Raw genomic sequence first — 21,794 nt, 5'->3', positions numbered from 1 at the left:
GGATTCTGCTTGTCCCTCTGCCCTTTCCCCCACTCATGCTCTCTCTCTCTCAAATAAATAAATAAATAATCCTTAAAAAAAGAAATTCAAAGGGTATACATGCACCTTGATGTTTATAGCAGTGTCATCAATAATACCCAAACTATGGAGAAAGCCCAAATACCCATCAACTGATGAATGGATAAAGATGTGATATATATACCATGGAATGTTACTCAGCCATCAAAAAGAATGAAATCTTGCCGTTTGCAATGACATGGATGGAGTTAGAGTGTATTATGCTAAGTGAAATAAGTTAGTCAGAAAAAGACGAATACCATATGATCTTACTCATATGTGGAATTTAAGGAAGAAAACAGATGAACGTATGGGAAGGGGGAAAAGAAAAGGAGAGGTGACACAAGCCGTAAGAGACTCTTAATGATAGAGAACAAACTAAGGGTTGATGGAGGGAGGTGGGTGGGGGATGGGCTAGATGAGTGATGGGTATTAAAGGGGGCACTTTTTGTGATGAGCTCTGGGTGTTGTATGTATGTGATGAATCACTGAATTCTACTCCTCAAACCATTATTGCACTGTATGTTCACTAACTAAAATTTAAATAAAAATAAAGTAAATTTAATTAAATAAAATTCCTCTTCGCAGGACAATTTACCAATATCTATAAAAATAAATAATACCTGGGGGTGTCTGGGTGACTCAGTTGGTTGGGCATCCGACTCTTGGTTTCAGCTCAGGTCATAATTTTGGGGTCGTGACATTGAGCCACACATCAGGCTCTGTGTTCAGCATGGAGTCTGCTTGAGATTCTTTCCCTCTCCCTCTCCCTCCCCCTCTGCCCTCCCCCACTCTCTCTCTCTCTCTCTCTCAAATAAAGAAAATCCTTAAAAAAAATAATGCATGTATACTTCACCCAGCAATTCCACTGGAATCACCATAATATCTAGCAATAGGGTCTGTTTAAAAAAAAACATTATGGTACATAGAGTCAATGGCATACTGTTAGTTGTATAAAAGAACAAGGAAGCTGTTCATGAACTGATGTGGAAAAATCTACTAGAAATATCATTAAGCACAAGAAGCAAGGTGCAGATAACTATGTAGAATATGCTAATTGTGTAATAATAAAGAGAAGGATAATATATACTCATATTTGATTGTAAATGAATGTTTACAATTTCTAGAATGATACTTAGAAAACTAACAATCGTGGTTAACTGTTGGTGGGAGGGAAGGAAATCCAGGCAAATGGAAGACAGAAGGATGGGAGACGGGGGTGGCAGGGAGAGGAGGGGAAAAGAAGGAACAATTTTTTTAAAGACAAAGTATAAAATAACATAAACTTTAAGTAAAATAGTCTAGAAGCATAGTATACTGGGAAACCCCATGTTCCTTTGAAAACTCTGGAAATTCCTGTGGTACCCATATATTTTCTAGTTGCCTCTGTCTTTAAGTTCTGCTGACTGCTCTTCTTTTTTTTTTTTTTCTATTTTACCTCCCATGCAGTATTGTCCCTTTGCCATCCTGTGTCAGAGCTGTGCTGTCATCCTGATTCATTCAATCCCCAAAGCACCACACAAGGATGCTTGTAGCACATTATGGTCCACAAACAACCTCAACTTTTGGATCTTGTTTTTTTTTTTTAATTAACATATAATGTATTATTTGTTTCAGAGGTACAGGTCTGTGATTCATCAGTCTTACACAATTCACAGGTTCACCATAGCACATACCCTCCCCAGTGTCCATCACCCAGCCACCCATCCCTCCCACCCCCCTCCACTCCAGCAACCCTCAGTTTGTTTCCTGAGATTAAGAGTTTCTTATGGTTTGTCTCCCTCTCTGGTTTCGTCTTCTTTCATTTTTTCCTCTCTTCGCCTATGTGGATCTTGTTCTTAAAATTCCCTCAGTCACTCCCTCTGCATGACTGCCTCTTCACAGAGCTCTGTAGCTGGGTCCTTGTCTCCTCTTTGCTCTTTGCCCCTATTCTCTAGTGTCCCTCTCCAAATTTCTGTGACTTTCTTAAGGCAAAGCAATTTGGCTCTCTCTTTGCCTCTCAGTCTGAGCTAAAAGGCCTCTCTATCAGCCAACCAAAAGCATGTTGGTGTGTGGTGTGGGTGGTGTGTGTCTGTGTGTGGGGGGTGGGTGTGTTAGATTTTTATTTTGAAATAATTTTAGATTTAACAGTGAGGTTGCAAAAATAATACAGAAAGTTCCTGAATGCCTATCACCCAGTTTTCCCTAGTGTTAATATCTTAAATAACAATAGTACATTTACCATTTACTATTACTAATAGTACAAAAACACGAATTAACATGAGTACAACACTGTAAACTAATGACAGACTTTATTTGGATTTCATCAGATTTTCCATTGACGTCCTTTTTCTGTTCCAGGATCCAATCCCAGATCCCACATTACGTTTAGATATCATGTCTCCTTAAGTCTTCTCTGACACTTTCTCAGTCATTCCTTGTCCTCAAGACCTTGAAACTTTTGGCATGCCTGGGTGGCTCAGTCGATTAAGCATCTGCCTTCGGCTCAGGTCATGAGCCCAGGGTCCTGGGATTGAGCCCTGCGTCCAGCTCCCTGCTCAGCGGGAGCCTGCTTCTCCCTCTTCCTCTGCATCTCCCCCTGCTTGTGCTCTCTCTCTCTGTGTCAAATAAAATCTTAAAAAAAAAAAAAGACCTGGAAACTTTTGAAGAGTACTGAAACTTGTGAAGAGTACAGTCCTTTTGTAGCATGGCCTCTATTTCAGATCTGATATTTTTCTCATGATTAGATTGAGGCTATGCATTTTTAGCAAAAAAATTCAAGTAATGTACTTCCTTTGGAGGGCACATAATGTCAATGTACGAAATATTTTCAGAATTACTAACCCATATGTTTGTGAGAAACAAGTTTACTAACTAACCAGGGTATATAGGACCTGGTGCAGTTCTTTTTCTTTAACTTTATAGTATACAATCAAAATACTGGTTTCCAAAGTTACTTGGATTAATTGTTTTCCACTGCACTCCCTGCAGCCTGCTTATGTTATTGATTCATAATACACTTAGGGTCATTTTTTATAATTTATATTCCATTTTGGATTTCCTTCACAGTCTGGTTGAAAATTTTTTAAAATTTACATTAAGATGTGTTTTTAGGGGCACCTGGGTGGCTCAGTCAGTTAAGTGTCTGCCTTTGGCTCAGGTCATGTGAATTCCTTGCTACCATTGAAAAGTTGGAAACTTCACACAAAAAGTCCAAACTGACAGCTGTGTTTAAAAGAATCAGATCTATCTACACTGACCCTGCCTTCCTATAGGGCAAGAGTTCCAACTCAGAAGTCTCTGTAGGACAAGGAGGTTCCCCTAGAGGAGGTTAGGGATTCCTGCAATTGAGAAAGAGTGCTCTGGGGTCAGAGTGAGGGACACCAGGAAGAGGCAGGATTACAACCCAGGTCCGCTGACCTGAGCATTCCTCTCACTATACCACATTCCCTCCAGGCACTAACATCAAATTAATAAGGTTATACCCTTTTGGGGGAAGTTTAGTATGAATAGTGGCTGAAAATACAGGTTATGAAGTCCCTTGGGAGTTCAAAGTTCAAACCATGACTCCCCTACTTAACTAGTATATGATCTTCCTTATGCCTGTAACTCCTTAGGACTTCAGTGGCATCATCCAAAAGCAGTAAGACAATATTTTGCACTTTAGGATTGTTGTAAGTCATAGTTAAACTAATGTTCCTCCCTTAGTCTTCTCAAACTGTATCCTGCCCAAATGTTGACTTATGTATTGAAAAGTTCACTGCAGTTGCTTACAGGAGAGACTGCTCTTCAGAAGGGCAGTTCATTATCAGATCAGGGAACACCCAGAGTATTGACTATTCTGACACAGTGGGGCAGGTTAGAAATGAGAGGAAAGAGATAAGGGGTGAGTGTGATGTGAAGAGGACCCTCCACTTGGAGGAGATCACAGCCACAGAAAAATGTTAGGCATCCAGGACAGAGCTTGCTAGCCTAGAGAAGGATCCTGAGATGAACAGCACATCACTTCCTGACACGTCAGGTGGCTAGACTCTCCCCATATTATTTTTTATTCAGGAAAACTAGAGTGGGTCCCTTAGAGACATGGATCTGCTTTAAACCAGTGAGGCTGTGGGCATTTGAGCTGAGGCTTGTGCAGGGTGTCCAGGGCAAGTGGTCAGTAGCTAGGTTGATGTACTCATTCCTCTGACTTGTAAATTCTGCTGGACTAAAACATCATGACAGTCAAAGCCTTTACTGTCACATTTTTCCTTCATTCAGCCAACTGTAAGGTCAGGAAATGGGGAGTCTTTGGACATCTCTCTCTCACTCCAGGATTGTTGAACCAATGATGGATTCTACTTTTTATTTATTTATTTTTAAGATTTTATTTATTTATTTGAGAGAGAGCACAAGAGGGGGTAGGGTCAGAGGGAGAAGCAGACTCCCTGCTGAGCAAGGAGCCCGATGCGGGACTTGATTCCGGGACTCCAGGATCACAACCCGAGCCAAAGGCAGTCGCTTAACCAACTGAGCCACCCAGGCGCCCTGGATTCTACTTTTTACAACATCTCACATCAGCCACGACTATCCGTTCCTTTGCTGCCATGCCAGTTCAGGTCACTATTCACTCTCCAGAATCCTACTCCAGGTTACGTTGACATTTCCTCTTCCTGGAACCCTCTTCTTTGGTTCTCACCATTCAGATTTTAGTCCTAATGGCCTTCCTGGCCACCTTCTCTTAAGCAGCCCCCTCCTGGTCACCAGATCAGGTTTTCTCTTTTACTTCCTTAATTGTACTTGACAAAATCTAAAGTTATCTTGGTTTTTTGTTTGTTTATATTACTCTAGTATATACATTCCATGAGAGTATAGAGACTATAATTGTCTTTTTCACTCTGCACCCCTACAGTGTAGAACAGTGTCTGGCATTTTTGAGTGAATAAATAAATGAATAATCTCCTAATTGGTCTTCCTGTTTCTGCCCTTGTAGAGTGAGGAACGTGAGGCACTTGCCTTGGGTGCAAAATTTTAAGAGGGTGCCCAAAACCTTAGTATTCAGGGTAAATCATAATTTAATGAAATGTTTTTTTAAAATCAGAATAAACGCAAAAAATGGTGGGAAAAAACATCAAAATTTTAACTAAGGGCAGCATCTGCCCTCCCACATGCTGTTGTACTTTTCTCAAGCTAATCCCCACCCTGGTTCCAATAAAACTTGGTTCACAAAAACAGGGAGGGGGAGTGTAGGCCATTGTTTGTAGATTTGCTTTTTTTCAAGTCTTGCTTTAAAATATGATTTATCTGGGGGCGCCTGGGTGATTCAGTCGTTAAGCGTCTGCCTTCTGCCTTCGGCTCAGGTCATGATCCTGGGGTCCTGGGATCGGGCCCTACATCGGACTCCCTGCTCCACGGGAAGCCTGCTTCTCCCTCTCCCACTCCCCCTGCTTGTGTTCCCTCTCTTGCTGTGTCTCTGTCAAATAAATAAATAAAATATTTTTTAAAAAATATGATTTATCTGGCTCACTGAGTGTTTTGGCAGGTCTTTACATTTTGCATGGTAGGTGAGCACCTTACTGTTTCTCCCTAGTGGGGGCCCTGATTGTGGCTTTTAAATTTTCTCCTCACACAACAGCCAGAGTGGTCTTTTTTTTTTTTAAAGATTTTATTTATTTATTTGAGAGAGAGAGACAGAGAGAGAGAGAGCATGAAAGGGGGGAGGGTCGGAGGGAGAAGCAGACTCCCTGCCGAACAGGGAGCCTGATGCGGGACTCGATCCAGGGACTCCAGGATCATGACCTGAGCCGAAGGCAGTCGCCCAACCAACTGAGCCACCCAGGCGCCACAGAGTGGTCTTTTTACAGGCAAATCAGATCATATCATTCCATTGCTAAAGGCTTTCCTTTGCACTTAATATAAAGTCCAAAATTCTTAGTGTGGCCTACACCTACCCGTCCCTACAAAGACTGGCCCCTGCCTTGCTCTTGAACCTCATTCCCATTGCCTTCCGAACTCCAGGGGCACTTGCTGGAATAAGCCAAATGCCCCACCACCTTCATACAGAATAGTCTCTACCCAGAATATTCTCTTTTCCAAGATACTCCTAAATACTGGCATTTCCTTTCCAGGTTTCAGGTGTTAGCTGGACTTTTTACTTCCGTGGAAAAGCCTGGCTTGACTCTCCAGGCCTGTTACTTTCTCATAGTGCTAGGGTTTCTCCTTCATACACTTAGCACATTGGCAATCGTGTGTTTAGTATGATGATGATTTGGTTAATGTCTGTCTGCTCACTTGATGGCAAATCCCCAGGACCAGAGATTATGACTGTCTCTTTGTTCTGTTGTTTCTGTCATCTTTACTCTTATCACATGCCTCATCTGTAGTATGTGCTTAATAAACACCTAACTCAGTGACTGGGCCATAATAAACCCTTAATAAATGTTTGCAAAGTTATGATTAGAAGGGTAATTCAGATAGTGTATGAAAGCAAGAAGGAGAGCAAATGAATTTTCTAGGCACTTTAATGGACTTCCAATTCATTCCCACTGGTTTATTTATTTATTTATTTATTTATTTATTTATTTATTTATTTTAGTCTGTGACTTCTTTGATCTCAGACTGCAATCCTATGCTTACCCTTGTCATATCTATAGCTTCCAAGGTGTCTATCCTTACCCCCGAACAGCCTGGTGAATTTTTGTATGATTGCCTACAAGTGTCAAAGGTAAGCAGATCAGGTATCCTTTCAATTAATGCCATATTGAGCTTTTCTCCATAAACAATGGCTGCTCACACCAAAAAGGCACTATGCTTTCCTTTTTTTTTTTAAAGATTTTATTTATTTATTTGAGAGAGAGAGAGAGAGCACGAGCTGGAGGGAAGGGCAGAGGAAAAGGAGAAGCAGACTCCCTGCTGAGCCTGGGATCATGACCTGAGCAGAAGGCAGATGCTTAACCAACTGACTGAGCCACCCAGGCGCCCCTCCCAAGACTGAATTTTAATGATACACATACTAGCTGTTAATATCAGGCCAGATAGAAGTAATTTATAGATCAGCCTTTCCATTACAAATCATTAGAACTTGATCATTTCCTGCATTGGGATAAACCAAATCTGCATGTAAACTTCTGGGCATTAGGGTGATAATTTCTAATTTTTTTTTTTTTTTAGTTTAGAGATTCCTTTATTGTCATCAAACTGCTTTTTCCTCTAAATTTAGATTCCTTTATTACATTAGGCATTTTTTGGGGAAGATTTTATTCATTTATTTGACAGAGAGAGAGAACACAAGCAGGGGGAGGAGGCAGAGGGAGAGGGAGAAGCAGGCTTCAAGCCGAGCATGGAGCCGACGTGGGGCTCAATCCCAGGACCCTGGGATCATGACCTGGGCCGAAGGCAGACGCTCAACTGACTGAGCCACGCAGGTGCCCCAGGCATTTTTTTTATGCAACATTTGTATATGGCTCAATTGTGTGTGTCTGTGTGTGAGTGTGTTGTGAGTTTTACTAGAGTGTGTTATAAATGTGCCTAAATTCTAGCTCCCATGGCATGACCTCAGCCACCCATTCAGAGTCCCCCTAGTATTTACCAGGGAATCTTTAGAGAGAGTGTTTATTCTGTACACTCTAGAATCAGTTTTGCCTCTCTCTCTGCTCCTATGGAGCTGCAGACACAGGCTTCTGCTCAGCCAGTCACCACCTGCAGCTGTGGGCCAGTTGTCCCCTTTGAGGTCTTAGCTTCTACTCTTCTTCCTTAAGACTGGCCCCCACTACCAATGGCTGCATAAGGGAAAGAGGGGTGCATCTGAGAAACTGCTCTCTCTCTATGCTTATTTCTTTTTCTTGCCTTGTTGCAGTGACTTCCGTTAAGTTCCAGAACTTCTAGTACTGCGTTGAAAAGGAGTAGTCAGAGTAGATGTCCTTGGCTTGTCCCTGATTTTAGAGGGAAATCATTCAGTCTTTTACTGTTAAGTATGCTGTTAGCTGTAGGTTTTGGGTTTTGTTTTGTTTTGGTAGATACGTTTTACAAAGTTGAGGAAATTTCCCTTTATTTTTAGTTGGCTGAGAGTTTTGTTTTTTTCTTCAAATAGATGTGGGGTTTTGTCAAATGCTTTTTCCATGTCAGGCCCCCTTTCTGGGTCCACATTTCTGATTCCAACAAATTCCTCTTTCAAAATGATTGTTATTGGGAATTTCTACTTTCTTTAGGCAATCACCACCTATGACCAAAATGGTTTGGCTGGAGACCCTCAAAAGCTTCAAAATAGACTAGTCATGAAAATCAGTGTATTTTCAAAGTTAGAAGTATTCATTCTCAATTCCACATGCAGAAAGAAATCAACACAGTTGATATTGAACATCACCAAGTCTTGTCCAATTTCATTTTTATGATAACTTCCATTTAAGGAATCTTAACCTGGGTCCTGAAACACTTAACTGCAGTTTTTGAGGTCTCAATAAGTGCTCAAACAAAAATACATATTCACAAAAACAAGCAACAAGTTACACTACAGAGTACTCTTTGAAACACTTGTTTTGCAGGAATCTATAGTCATAGGAGTTTGTGGAATGTTGGTTAAAGAAGGTTAAACAGGATTCTTTATCATAGGAGGTCTCAGAGCTTTTGGTAGCCTAATGTGTATTATAAATCTTCCAAGAGGGGGCGCCTGGGTGGCTCAGTCGTTAAGCGTCTGCCTTCGGCTCAGGTCATGATCCCAGAGTCCTGGGATCGAGCCCCGCATCGCGCTCCCTGCTCCGCGGGAAGCCTGCTTCCCCTCTCCCACTCCCCCACTCCCCCTGCTTATGTTCCCTATCTCGCTGTGTCTCTTTCATATAAATAAATAAAATCTTTAAAAAAAAATAAATAAATCTTCCAAGAGGAGAAATATGGGGGGGGGGGTTGTTACCTAAATTTCTTTGATTATGGTAGTGTTTTATTTCAGAACATCTGGGTAGCTTTGGAAAATGCTGGTTCACAGGTGAAAGCAGTCTAAATTCACAGAAAAGAAATATTTTTTTCCTAATCAAAAAAATGTAACACTGCCTAGCAGATAAAACTGTGCCTCAATTCTTTTCAATATAGTATAACATTGAAGTACACTAACTTTAGTGTTCAGGTTATTAGTTTGTTTTCCCTATCAATAAGGGGGGGGCTCGATTTGCATTCAAGGCCTATTCAGGTACCCTTTCAGATTAATGAAAAAATTTGGCTCAAATGAGTCTTTTTTTTTTTAAGATTTTATTTATTTGACAGAGCGAAACACATGAGAGAGGGAACACAAGCAGAGGGAGTGGGAGAGGGAGAAGCAGGCTTCCCGCGGAACAGGGAGCCTGACGCAAGGCTCGATCCCAGGACTCTGGGATCATGACCTGAGCCGATGGCAGACTAGCTTAATGACTGAGCCACCAGGTGCCCCTCAAATGAGTCTTGACAGAAAACAACTTTGAAATGGCAGTTTTTAGTTTCTGCTTGTGTCCTGAGATGTAAAACACTTTTAGAATGACACCCCCAATTACATTTAAATTTATTTGCATACTTTATTTACCTCAAGGCACTCAAGTTTTGAACAGGAGGCTAAGTTAGGAGTCTGGGTTCTGGAGTCAAGCTGCCTGAGCTCAAACTCTAGCTTGCTGTTAACCCCTCCTCCTAAGCTGGGAGACTCTGGATAAGACTTCACCTCTATGTTTTCATTTTTACAGTTTACAAGTACTTTGGTAAATTTTACAATTTACAAGTCTTATTACAAACCTAAGTAGGGCAAATAATTTTAAGATTTCCAATTGATACTTGGTGGAACATTCTCAGAAGGTTTAAGTGACTTATCCAGGTTCATAGTTAGAACTGAAAAATGAAACCGCAGTGACTCAAAATCAGATATTCATTTAGACTTTAATACTTGGGTATTTTTCCACTTTATTATATGTTGCCGCCCAACATCAGATAAAAATGGCATATTTGCCATTCCAAAATGGAATGGATAGATTATATAAATACAACTTTGCATACAAATAAACAGGTTTAAGATGTAGTTGGGATAATCTCTGAAGATTCCTGAAAGAAGTATGCAGGAATGTGGGAAGACAATTAACTTTTCATAACTTTTATTGAGCACCTACTGTATGTGAGATGCTATTCTGCACATTTTACATGACTCTTAATCCTCTCAACAGCACTTTAGGTTTTAAGGAAGAAGAATTTAGGCTTTCCAAGATAAAGAATGATCCCAAGAACATACAGTTCTGTATCCTGATTGTGGTACAGCAATCTACACATGATAAAATGACAGAGAATTATACACACAACATTTAAATGTCAAATCTCTGCTTTTGATATTGTTATTAAACTTATGTAACATGTAACTGTTGGGGAAACTGGGTAAATTGGACCTCTCTGTTCCAACTTTGAGGAATACTGGTCAGGTATTTTATAGAAGTCCCTAAATTTGAGTTTGTCCAGTCTTTTGTTTTTGTTTAAGATTTTACTTATTTATTTGACACAGAGAGCACAAGCACGGGGAGCGGCAGGCAGAGGGAGAAGCAGGCTCCCCGCTGAGCAGGGAGCCCAGCGATGCCCGGCCTGATCCCAGGACCTCGGGATCGTGACCTGAGCCAAAGGCAGACGCTTAACTGGCTGAGCCACCCAGGGGTCCCAACCCATTTTTTTGAGAGTTAGATAGGGATTATGGTTTTGGAGGAGGCAAACCACAGAGGTTTGTATTATGTTTGCAAGTGTGAATCTAATAATTACTTTTTTTTTTTGAAGATTTTATTTATTCATTTGACAGAGAGAGCACAAGCAGGGGGAGCGGCAGGCAGAGGGAGAGGGCGAAGCTCCCAACTGAGTAAGGAGACTCATGTGGGGCTCCATCCCAGGACCCTGGGATCATGACCTGGGCAGAAGGCAGATGCTTAACGGACTGAGCCACCCAGGCGCCCCTAATAATTATAATAAAATAAAAATATGATCATAGTAAATTTACTTGGCTACAGTTCTTTCTGGCCCAACACCCCCACGCATCTATTAACAATTCACATAACTGGAGTTGTTTGGGGTGTGGATAAAGACATTCAGCTAAATAATACACTTCCAGCACCTCCAATCTGGCACTTCTGTCCAAGAAAAAGATCTGGGAATGGCGGCGTGCAATAGGCACGGGGTACTGAGGTCGTTTGGTTTCTCCCAATCCAGACCAGAGGTTTTTCAGACTGCTTACTTGTAGACTAGAGCCAAGCCCTGAGGTCTTCTTCCAGCCACAACCGAACAGCTACAACAGCGCCTGCAGGTAACCGTCCAGGTGCAGCTGGAACCGCCGCAAAAGGCCTTAGCGCATCTCAGACAGGTCCCACCGGCCGGGGTCCCCGCCTAGCGGAAGCACACGGAGCCCAACCCCCACCGCCAGAGGCAAGGGAGCGGGGCGGGGCCCAGGCAGTGGCCACGCCCCAGGCTCGGGGTAAAAAAAACCCAAACCTGGGACATTGCGAACGCGGAGCTGGCTGGACCAGAGGCGCGTGGCACGCGCGAGCCCTCCCGCGCATGCTCCAGTCGCCCGCTGCCCGCCCCCTCCCCGGGTCCCGCCTCTTTCGCTCCCACTCCCCCTCCCCCGCCAACCTCCCTCCGAGCTTGGCCCCTCCGGGCGCGCGGCCGACGTCCCGCGTGCGTGCCGGCGCCTGACTTCACTTCCGGCTAACGCGCTCCACTTGCCCCCTGGCCCCGGATGGTGACTGGCGGTGGTGCTGCACCTCCCGGGACTGTCACTGAGCCGCTTCCCAGTGTGATTGTGCTGAGCGCAGGCCGGAAGATGGCGGCTGCGGCTGCGGCGGCCTCGGGCCCGGGCTGCTCCTCGGCGGCGGGGGCGGGAGCGGCGGGGGTCTCGGAGTGGCTGGTGCTGCGAGACGGCTGCATGCGCTGCGACGCCGATGGGCTGCACAGCCTTTCCTACCACCCGGCGCTCAACGCCATCCTGGCCGTCACCAGTCGCGGGACCATCAAAGTCATCGACGGCACCTCGGGGGCCACCCTGCAGGCCTCAGCGCTCAGCGGTGAGTGTGCGGCACGCCGGGCGGGGGCCGGGCCCGCCGCGGGAGGAGCCGGGCCCGCGGGATGCCGGGGAAGGAAGCCGCCCAGCCCCGGTGCTCGGCCTCCGGCGGGGGGGGAAGCGGCGTGACGGGAATGGGGTGGTGGAGGGCAAGGCTGGGGGTTCAGGCCTGCCTGTGAACCGAGGCCCGGAAGCTGGCGGAGGAGGACCGTGGGGCTTGGCTTTTTCAGCGGCTGCAGCTGGGAAGAAAAAAGACTGGCGAGTCGGGGAGTGGTGGGAGTTGCCTTTCGGGCCTTGAGCGTCCGGTGTAGGTTGGTCCTCTGGGAGAGGTGAGGAGGCCTCGGAGCTTGGCACCTGAGAAGGCCAGGCCCCCGGGTCGGTTCTGGAGAAGGTGTTGCTGCTGATCAGAGAGCGAACGAGTCGCCCGGTTGGTCCCGACGTGAGAGCCTGGTGGCCGGAGGCGAGCGTCGGAGCCGGCATCTAAGCCATTCCCTCGGGTGGAGAGAAGCGGATACTCGGCTGTTCGTAGGACCCGCAGGTGCAGGGATGTACAGTGGGCTTCGCGCCGGGGGTGGGGGTGGGGTGCGCCTGGAGTGGGGGTGGGGAGGGAAGTAGGCGGGTCGGCTGCCTGAACTGTTAGTCGACGACTTTAGGACTCTGGCGGACGCCATGGAAGACCAGACCTTGTCCCCTAGATCGGGGCTTCCAACTTCTACCTCCTAGTAATGAGAAACTCAGGCCCTTTGGTGTGTGAAATATAGAGCCCGTGGGGTTCGTGATGAGATGCAACTTCATGCTCTCTCTCCTTGTTTTACCATAGCGAGCCGAAAGTTAGGATTCGGAGGTGTGTCTGAGTGTCGCCAGTGGAGGAGAGCACTTGTGGGTGGTGTAAACCTTGTTGCAGGAACGGGACTTTATGCATTAGGTGAACTCCCTGTATGCTGGAGTGGAGTGTTTCGGAATTGCCCTGGCTAAGTTGTGTTTGGCTGAGATGACCTTTCATTTGCGGTTAAATGATGTGTGGTTTAATTTAGAAGTTATAAGTTGAGATTGAAAAGTTAGTGCCTTTCATTTGCGGTTAAATGATGTGTGGTTTAATTTAGAAGTTATAACTTGAGATTGAAAAGTTAGTATATGAGTGAGTTAGACTTGTGCATAGAGGTATATATGACTGCATTCAGACAAGTGAATTAGTTATGTGGCTTAACAATTCGCTTATATTTTAACATACACAAATAAGGAAAGGTCGTTATTCCAGTTTACTGTGTAGTAAGGCATGTAAGAGTTAATAGCAATGTAGGGATAGAAGGATAAAATAAGAGGTTTAACTTTTGTCGATGTGAGAGTTGTGAAAGAAATGGATTGTATATAGCTACAGAATATAAACCTGGATCATATCTAAGATACATCTAAGGGAAAGTTTTGGATTGTAGGCTTGTAATTTTTCGTTTCTTGGCTTAGGTAAAGGACAGGAGGGGTGTCCCGGATGTAACAATGAGTAGTAACTGCAATTTGGACGTAATAACAACTTGTCACTACATATGAGAGGGAGATACTAATTAGTAATTGGGTACCTTTCTTCTTGAACTCACTTAAAATATTTCAAAAACAGAAAGGTATAAAGAATAAGATGAACAACCATGTATCCCTGATTCTGTTTATGAAATAAAACATTAGAAAGTTGAAGCCTCTTTTCTGTCTCTTGAATTGTATTCCTCCAATCCTCCCTCCCCCATGAGCATTCTCCTTAATTTGGTTTTATTGTTGTCACACGTTTTTATGTTTTTCAGTATATGCCTGTATCTTTAAACAGTATCTAATACTCTTTCATGTTTTTGAACTTCGACCAATTGGTATCATAGTATATGTATTTGAATTTTTTATAAAAAGCCATATTAATGGAAGTTTTAAAATGTTTTTGATAGAAGAGAGTCTAATGGGGTGTTTTTATGCTTGGAGCTTATGTTTGAGAAAAATAATGTGTGTTAGAGTTTGTTATAAATGGTTGAGGAAATTGGACATGTATTAATGTGTCATGAAAGGTGAGAAAATAGTCACTCTGGTGGTAGATTCCTAAAGGGGAGGGTTTTAGGATTTTAACACAAGATTAAAGGTACATGCATAGAACGTCATTGATTTCGGATAACTTAGCTGGGATATGTTGGGGAATTTGTTAATTAGAAGAGTGTGGGATTGAATACAGTTGCAGATGCCCACACATTGAAGTTTGAGTATGTGATTTAAAATACGTGGAATAGTTTATGGAAAACAAAAGGATTACAAAAAAGGTTGAAAGTAACAATGGACAAAATCTGAAATGTTTTCATTTATGAGAATTGCAGTTATTGATAATATTTACCAAAGGTTGTATAGAGTCTTATGTATGTCATCTATCAGGTGATTGGGGAGGGAATGCTGCATTTTTTGTCTTGCCTGGAATATGTATGTATTTTACATATTTATTTAGGAGGTTTGCTTTTAATGATTAATAGAGGGTGACAGTCCTATAAATAGAATGAGGAGGAGGTGCCAATAGTGACCATGGTCCTAAGATGACCCCTCTTTCCAGTTAAAGGGGCAAGGAGCCACTTTGTTTTATACCCCAGAGGAAAGACATCTTTGGGTGAAGGGAAAAAGAGTGGTGTACCCATATAGAGTTTTATTGGGTGATAGAGTTGTGTGTCTTCTGAATGGGTTCAGGTTGTAGGGTTATGGGTAGCTTATTAGAGTAGATTGGAAATTGAAGTTTGGGAGCAGGACTTGTGTGTATATATATTCAATTGGGTAGCAAAGGTGGTGAATTTTTGACTATGTCTACTAGTATATATCTGTATCTGACATAAAATGTTTTTAAATACACTCATTAGATTAAGAGCTATCAGTATAACAGAGGTTAGGCAAGTATTTGCTCCCTTTTAGCATTTAAGAGTTAAGAATTCGGAATCTCTAGGCTGGTTCCTTGGCCTGGCATTCTTTGACTTCCATGATTTGGCCTCTACCAGTCTCTCTAGTCTTGTCTCCCTATTTAGTTTTGTGAACTGGTTCATTTGATTTCCTTTTCTAACTCGGTGGTTTTGCTCTTTCTTGGAATGCACCAATTCCCTCCAGACATATCTTAGACATTTTTCAGGACCTAGAGCAGATCTTAACTTCCTGGTTCTTTTAGTCTGAAGTGATCCACTGAACCCCTATTCGCATATTGTCCTCTTAATGTCTATTTCAGTAATTTGGCAACTTACTGTTCGCAGTATGTTTTCTGTCTTGAACTATTTAAATTCCATTTTATGTAGCTTTTTGCAAATATACGACGTCCATTTAACTATATTTAAAACTCCCTGTGGCGGGGCGCCTGGGTGGCTCAGTTGGTTAAGCGTCTGCCTTCGGCTCAGGTCATGATCCCAGCGTCCTGGGATCGAGCCCCGCATCCGGCGCCCTGCTCAGCGGGAAGCCTGCTTCTCCCTCTCCCACTCCCTCTGCTTGTGTTCCCTCTCTCGCTGTGTCTGTCAAATAAATAAAATCTTTAAAAAAAATAAATAAATAAATAAAACTCCCTGTGGGAAGGAACCTGTCCTCTTGTTTATATCCCCTCCTCAGGATGCCCAGTACAAAATACTAATAACTATTTTTCAATTGTGTATATAGGCTTAATGAGTATGTTAAATGGATGCTTTCTTACATACTGCTAAATAAACACCTTTTTTTCCCTTTTTTTTTTTTTTAAGATTTTATTTATTTATTTGACAGAGAGAGACACAGCGAGAGAGGGAACACAAGCAGGGGGAGTGACAGAGGAGAAGCAGGCTTCCCGTTGAGCAGGGAGCCCGGTGTGGGGCTCAATCCCAGGCCCCTGGGATCCTGACCTGAGCCCAAGGCAGACGCTTAACGACTGAGCCACCCGGGCGCCCCTTCCCTTTCTTTTCTTAAATAGATTTTATTTTTTAGAGCAGTTTCAGGTTTGTAGTAAAATTGAGCAGAAAGTCCAGAGTTCCTAGATACCTCCTGCTCCCTGTGCACACAAAACTTCACTATCAATGTGTTTGTTACAATCAATGAACCTGCATTAACACATCATTATCACCCAAGTCTATGGTTGACATTAGTGTTCACTTTTGGTGTTGTACATTCTCTGGGTTCTGAAAAATGGATATATCATACAGAATGGTTGCATTTTCCTAAAAATCCTCTGTTTTGCCTGTTCACCTGTCTCTCTCTCCTAACCCCCTGTCACTCCCTGATCATTTGACTGTCTCTATAGTTTTTCCTTTTCTGGAATGTCATGCAGTTGGAATTACATAGTAGGCTTTTTGGTTTGGCTTCTTTCAGTGAGGAATATGCATTTAAGTTCTTCCATGTCTTTTCATGGTTTGGTAGCTCATTTGCTTTTTAGCATTGAATAATATTCCATTGTCTGGATGGACCACAGTTCATTTGCCCATTAACCTCCTGAAGGACATCTTGGTTGCTTCCAGGTTGGGGCAGTTATGAATAAAGCTGCTATAAATATTTGTATGCAGGTTTTTGTGTGGACTTAAGTTTTTAGTTCAATTGGGTAAGTAGCAAGGAGCACGAATGTCAGATCGTGTGTTAGGATTATGTTTAGTTTTATAAGAAACTGCCAAACTGTTTTCCAAAGCAGCTGTGCTATTTTGTTTTCCCAGTGGTAGTGAATGAGAGTTCCTGTTGCTCCACATCCTTCTCAGCATTTGATGTTTTTTGGTTTTGGACTGTGGCCATTCTAATAGGTGTGTAGTGGTATCTCATTGTTTTGATTTGCAATTCCCTAATGACATACGAGCTGAACATCTTTTCTTAGGCTAATTTGTGCACTTTGGATTTGAAAAATCAAAATAGCTCTACATACACCACTTGATCATATTGTTTATGTTACTAGGTATGTTCCTCTCTTTAGCTATAGTTTGTTCTTACAGTTTAGCATACTAGGAAGGAGCCTGGTTTTGGAGACACTTGGCTTACGTTAAGATCCCAATTTTCTGCTTTCCCTCACCTCCCAATTTAACTGTGTAACCTTGACTAAATTACTTAACATTTCTGTTCCAGTTTCCCCATTTACGAAATGGGGATGATAATTGTCTTAATTGTGAGGAGTGTTAATACACGGAAAGTTCTTAGAACAGTGTATTTACTGTTCAAAAATATTTTTTCTATTTACTTGTAAATCTTTGTAGATACTCTTTTTTTCTTTTTTACTTAAGCCTTTTTGATATTCTATGTTAAATCTTCTGAACTTCACCCTAAATTTGAACTTAGGAATTTTTCCTATTTACCACCTTTTATCATCCAGCAAAATCCATCTACTTTTGCTTTGATGTAAGAGTAAGGTATTGTTAATTTCTTCAGTTTGTCCATCCTCCTTTCCTCCTTCCTTCCTTCCTTCCTTCCTTTTTAATTTAAGTGATCTCTACACCCAACATGGGGCTTGAACTCATGGCCCTGAGATCAAGAGTCAGATGCTGTATTGACTGAGTCAGCCAGGTGCGCCTGTTCAGTATTTTCTTGTTTAATTACTGATGGTGTTTTCTCTTGATTTCTGAAATAGTGCCCTCCTCCCCTAAATGTAGAACATTGTATATTGTTTGCTTTTTTAATAAACTTTTTTGAGGGCATGTGGATAAGAATGGGTGTTTATATTTTAGGTATTCCTGAATTTTGAATTTTAGCTCGCTTACTAACTCACTCTCTAAACTTCCTGAACTTCAGCTTCCTCATTTGTAAATTAAGATTAACATTTAATAGAATGGTTGTGTAGATTAAGTGGTAAACACGTTTAAAGTGCCTGATGCTGCTTGGCATATGTACACAGTGAATGTCAATTTTCTTAAGCCTCATGGGTGCTTGCTATTGCCATGTTCCTCACTATTACTTTGAAAAATGTTCACTGACTTAGTGTTTATATACAGAGGACAGATAGATAGCATTGAAATGTACATGGAAATGTAAATGTTGGTGACAAATATTATCTCTATTTGGATAAATGTCTTTCAGCGTATTGGTGTGGCTAAATGTCAGAATGAAGTTAAGACTGTTGTATTACTAGTTTTGTGTATACACGGATTGTTCATGTAGTGTAGGTACATAAGTAACTGAAGGTGTATGGGTGTGGGTATTAATCAGTAGATGTTGTAGCATATGTGTAAAAGGAAATCATGTCTCTTCGTTTCTGAAGTGGGTTCCAGATTTCTGTCACTGTGAGGAAACTCCAAAGCTGCTCAGTAGTTTTAGACAAATCTAGTTTCACAGTTCTTTGTGAATATTTCCCTTTGACGTTGACTCTGATTTGATTTGAGAAATTTGCATGATGGTCATAAATGAGAAAAAGATCACTGTACTCCAGTTGCAGTGGAGTTCAGATTGGGTGAATTTTTACTTCTTTATTTTTTGTTTGATTCAGACTTAAAGCCCAGAGCTGCTTGCTCCAAGTCTTGGAGCACAGAAGACTAGTTAGGTTAGCCTGCATATTTCTCAAGAAATATTTTTTGGGATAAAACTCATACTTACTATCACTTTGTTAGCGGTGGAAAAAATTTGTTTACTACTTCCGAATTAGGCATGCATTAATTTGGATAAAATGTAAAATCTTCCTGTAGGTCTCAGTTTTGGAAATTGTAAATGATTCAGACCACTTCTATTTCCTGACTTACCTTGGTTCAGGCAGCCTTCCTAGTCTCAGTTATTCTTTTTTTTTTTTTTAAATATTTTATTTATTTATTTGACAGAGAGAGACACAGCCAGAGAGGGAACACAAGCAGGGGGAGTGGCAGAGGGAGAAGCAGGCTTCCCGCTGAGCAGGGAGCCTGATGCGGGGCTCGATCCCAGGACCCTGGGATCATGACCTGAGCCGAAGGCAGACCTTAACGACTGAGCCACCCAGGCGCCCCTCAGTTATTCTTTTATGAAAGGTAATAAACACAGTACAGAGTTGGGATTTCAGTAGCACTAGAAGATAGTCGTCTCCTAAATGCTTCTGAGTTGTTTTTTTTTTTTTTTTTAAGATTTTATTTATTTGACAGGGAGGGAGAGAGAGAGAGAGCGCGTGCGCACAAGCACGGGGAGTGGCAGGCAGAGGGAGAGGGAGAAGCAGGCTCCCTGCTCAGCAGGAATGTGGGGCTCCATTCCAGGACCCAGGGATCATGACCTGAGCCGAAGGCAGATGCTTAACCGACAGAGCCACCCAGGCGCCCCTGCATCTGAGTTCTTTATAAAAACTTAATTGGGCAAATCTCTTTGTGGGCTGAGTACAAACTTTATTTGTAGTTGACTGATTTTAGCAGTGCTACATGATGACCTGCCTTATGTCAAAGACCTGCTGTTTTATTTTATTTATTTTTTAAGATTATTTATTTGAAGTGGGGGGAAAGGGGCAGAAGGAAAGGGAGAGAGAGTCTTTTTTTTTTTAAGATTTTTTAAAAATTTATTTATTGAGAGAGATAATGATACAGAGAGAGCATGAGGGGGAGAGTCAGAGGGAGAAGCAGACTCCCTGCTGAGCAGGGAGCCTGATGTGGGGTTCGATCCCAGGACTCCAGGATCATGACCTGAGCCGAAGGCAGTCGCTTAAACAACTGAGCCACCCAGGCACCCGGGAGAGAGAGTCTTAAACAGACTGTGCGCTGAGCATGGAGCCTGGCTCTGTCTCATGACCCTGAGATCATGACCTGAGCTGAAACCAAGAGTTGAATGCTTAACCTAGGCACCCCTTAAGATTTTATTTTTAAGTAATCTCTATACCCAGCATGGAGCTTGAACTCATAAACGTGAGATCAAGAGTCGCATGCTCTACCAACTGAGCTAGCCAGGTGCCCCAATTAGCTGTTTTATTAGCAAAACATTTTCCCACAATTAAGTAGAGTGAATTTATATTAAAATTAAAAATATTTTGCTCTGTTTTTAAGATCCTCCAAATTTATCCTTTTTTTTTTTTTTTTTTACATTTACCTCCAAAGTTTTCCTATTATCTGTTCAAAGATGGTTTTGCTCTACCAAGAATTTGTCTTAGTCTTATAGTAGTTTTAGACTTACTGAGAGTCACTATAAGAGATCATCTTCTGGAGCCAAACAGTTTGGGCTTAAATCTTGGTTCTATTTGATCTTTTTTTTTTTTTTTTTTTTTTTAAAGATTTTATCTATTTATTTGACAGAGAGAGACACAGCGAGAGAGGGAACACAAGCAGGGGGAGTGAGAGGGGGAGAAGCAGGCTTCCCGGGGAGCAGGGAGCCTGATGCGGGGCTCGATTCCAGGCCCCTGGGATCATGACCTGAGCCAAAGGCAGACGCCCAATGACTGAGCCACCCAGGCGCCCCATTGGTTCTATTTGATCTTGAAGTTCATCCCATAAAATAAGGATAATAATAGTGTCTACCCCATAAGGTGGTTGTATATATATGTACTCTATAAGTATTTTTTATTGTGTTTTTATTCTTTTGGTAGCAGTGGCTATTTAAATATAGTAGACTTTCTGCTACAGATATTTTGTTGAAATGACAGTATTCTTCCAGTTTTCCATGTATGTGGAAATGTGACTGGGTGAAATCTAATGGACATAATTATAATAACTTTTGTATTTTAGGAGAAATATAAACTCTATAAGTTAATTGATTTTGGACTTGAAATTGTTAAAAGAGCATGGTAATATGAAGAGCTAGTTGATTTGTATTTAAACATTTATTGAACATATGCTAGATATGGGGACACAGAATAATTAAGGCAACATTTTGGTCTTTGAATGCATGCTTGGTGATGTGTTCAGATAAATCATTTTAGCGTAATGTTATAAGTACTATAATATAGATACGCAGAATGCTGTGTGAGTACAGAGGAGGTAGTTTCTTCAACCTGAGGGAAATAGAGAAGACTTCTCAAAGGAAGTTGTTTTTATGATTCATTTTGAAAGATGAGATAGTAGGAGGGAATGTTACAGGGATCATCATCTTAAGCTAGGGTACTTGCTTGTGTGGAGACATTTTGATCTTTCAAAACATGGTGAATTCAAGGAACAGAGAGAAGTTTTTGAAGGAAACCAGTTGGAGTTTAGGATGTGTGAGGGGATGGTTATGAAGCTGAGAGAGAGGCAAAGACAAGATCATAATATGTTTTGTTAAGAAATCTGACTTGAGGGGGGCCTGGGTGGCTCAGTTACTTAAGTGTCAGCCTTCACCTCAGGTCATGGTTCCAGGGTCCTGGGGTCAAGCCTGCATTGGGTTCCTGCTCAGCAGGGGGTCTGCTTCTCCCTCTCCCTCTGCTGCTCCCCCTGCTTGTGTGTGAGAGCTCCCTCCCTCCCTCTCTCTCTCTCTCTCAAATAAATAAATAAAATCTTAGAAAAAAATTTTGACTTGATATCAATGGTAGGGAGCCATTGTAGGTTATTACATGATCAAATTTGTTTTTAGAGAGGTTTGAAACTAATGCCCAGGTGTGAGAAGTGATGAGAGCTTTGTGTAAGTTAGTTTGAAAGGTAGGAACCATAATTTTTGGTGAACGTGGGGATGAGAGAGATGGATAAGGTGAAAAGTACTCATGTGTGGGTTCCCAATTTTGGTAACTGGGTGAATGGTATTTATTAACTGAAATAAGTAATACAAGAAGGTGTGGTGAGTGGTTTTTGTTGGAGAAGGTTGGGAGCAAGAGGGAGATAGTGACGTTGGTTGTGTTAATTTTGAGGTTCTTGAAGGACATCCAAGTAGAGATGTCCAGAAGGCTTGGGAATTCAGAGTTGAGCTTGAGGATTTG

General features: G+C 42.2%; 1 protein-coding gene and 1 long non-coding RNA gene across 3 annotated transcripts in view; one reads left to right on the top strand and one right to left on the bottom strand.

The window, feature by feature from the left end:
• LOC145715957 (uncharacterized) overlaps nucleotides 1-11,573 on the bottom strand; it is an 18,407-nt gene extending 6,834 nt beyond the window's left edge. Inside the window, exon 1 of one of the 2 annotated variants that reach the window (XR_014138280.1) lies at nucleotides 11,228-11,573. This is a non-coding gene — a long non-coding RNA (uncharacterized LOC145715957). The remainder of the gene's footprint in view (nucleotides 1-11,227) is intronic. The other variant, XR_014138279.1, reaches the window with a different exon arrangement.
• Nucleotides 11,574-11,705: 132 nt separating this feature from the next.
• Nucleotides 11,706-21,794, top strand: part of BIRC6 (baculoviral IAP repeat containing 6) — a 218,977-nt gene continuing 208,888 nt past the window's right edge. Inside the window, exon 1 of the mRNA XM_081797299.1 lies at nucleotides 11,706-12,053. Within this exon, the coding sequence (XP_081653425.1) occupies nucleotides 11,729-12,053 (325 nt within the window). The 5' untranslated portion in view covers nucleotides 11,706-11,728. The remainder of the gene's footprint in view (nucleotides 12,054-21,794) is intronic.

The sequence above is a fragment of the Leptonychotes weddellii genome, chromosome 10 (genome assembly GCF_054177405.1).
Source record: "Leptonychotes weddellii isolate Sample4059 chromosome 10, ASM5417740v2, whole genome shotgun sequence".
NCBI classification, from domain to species: Eukaryota; Metazoa; Chordata; class Mammalia; order Carnivora; family Phocidae; genus Leptonychotes; species Leptonychotes weddellii.
Note: the sequence above shows the minus strand (reverse complement) of the source record. Positions and strands in the feature narration are given on the sequence as shown.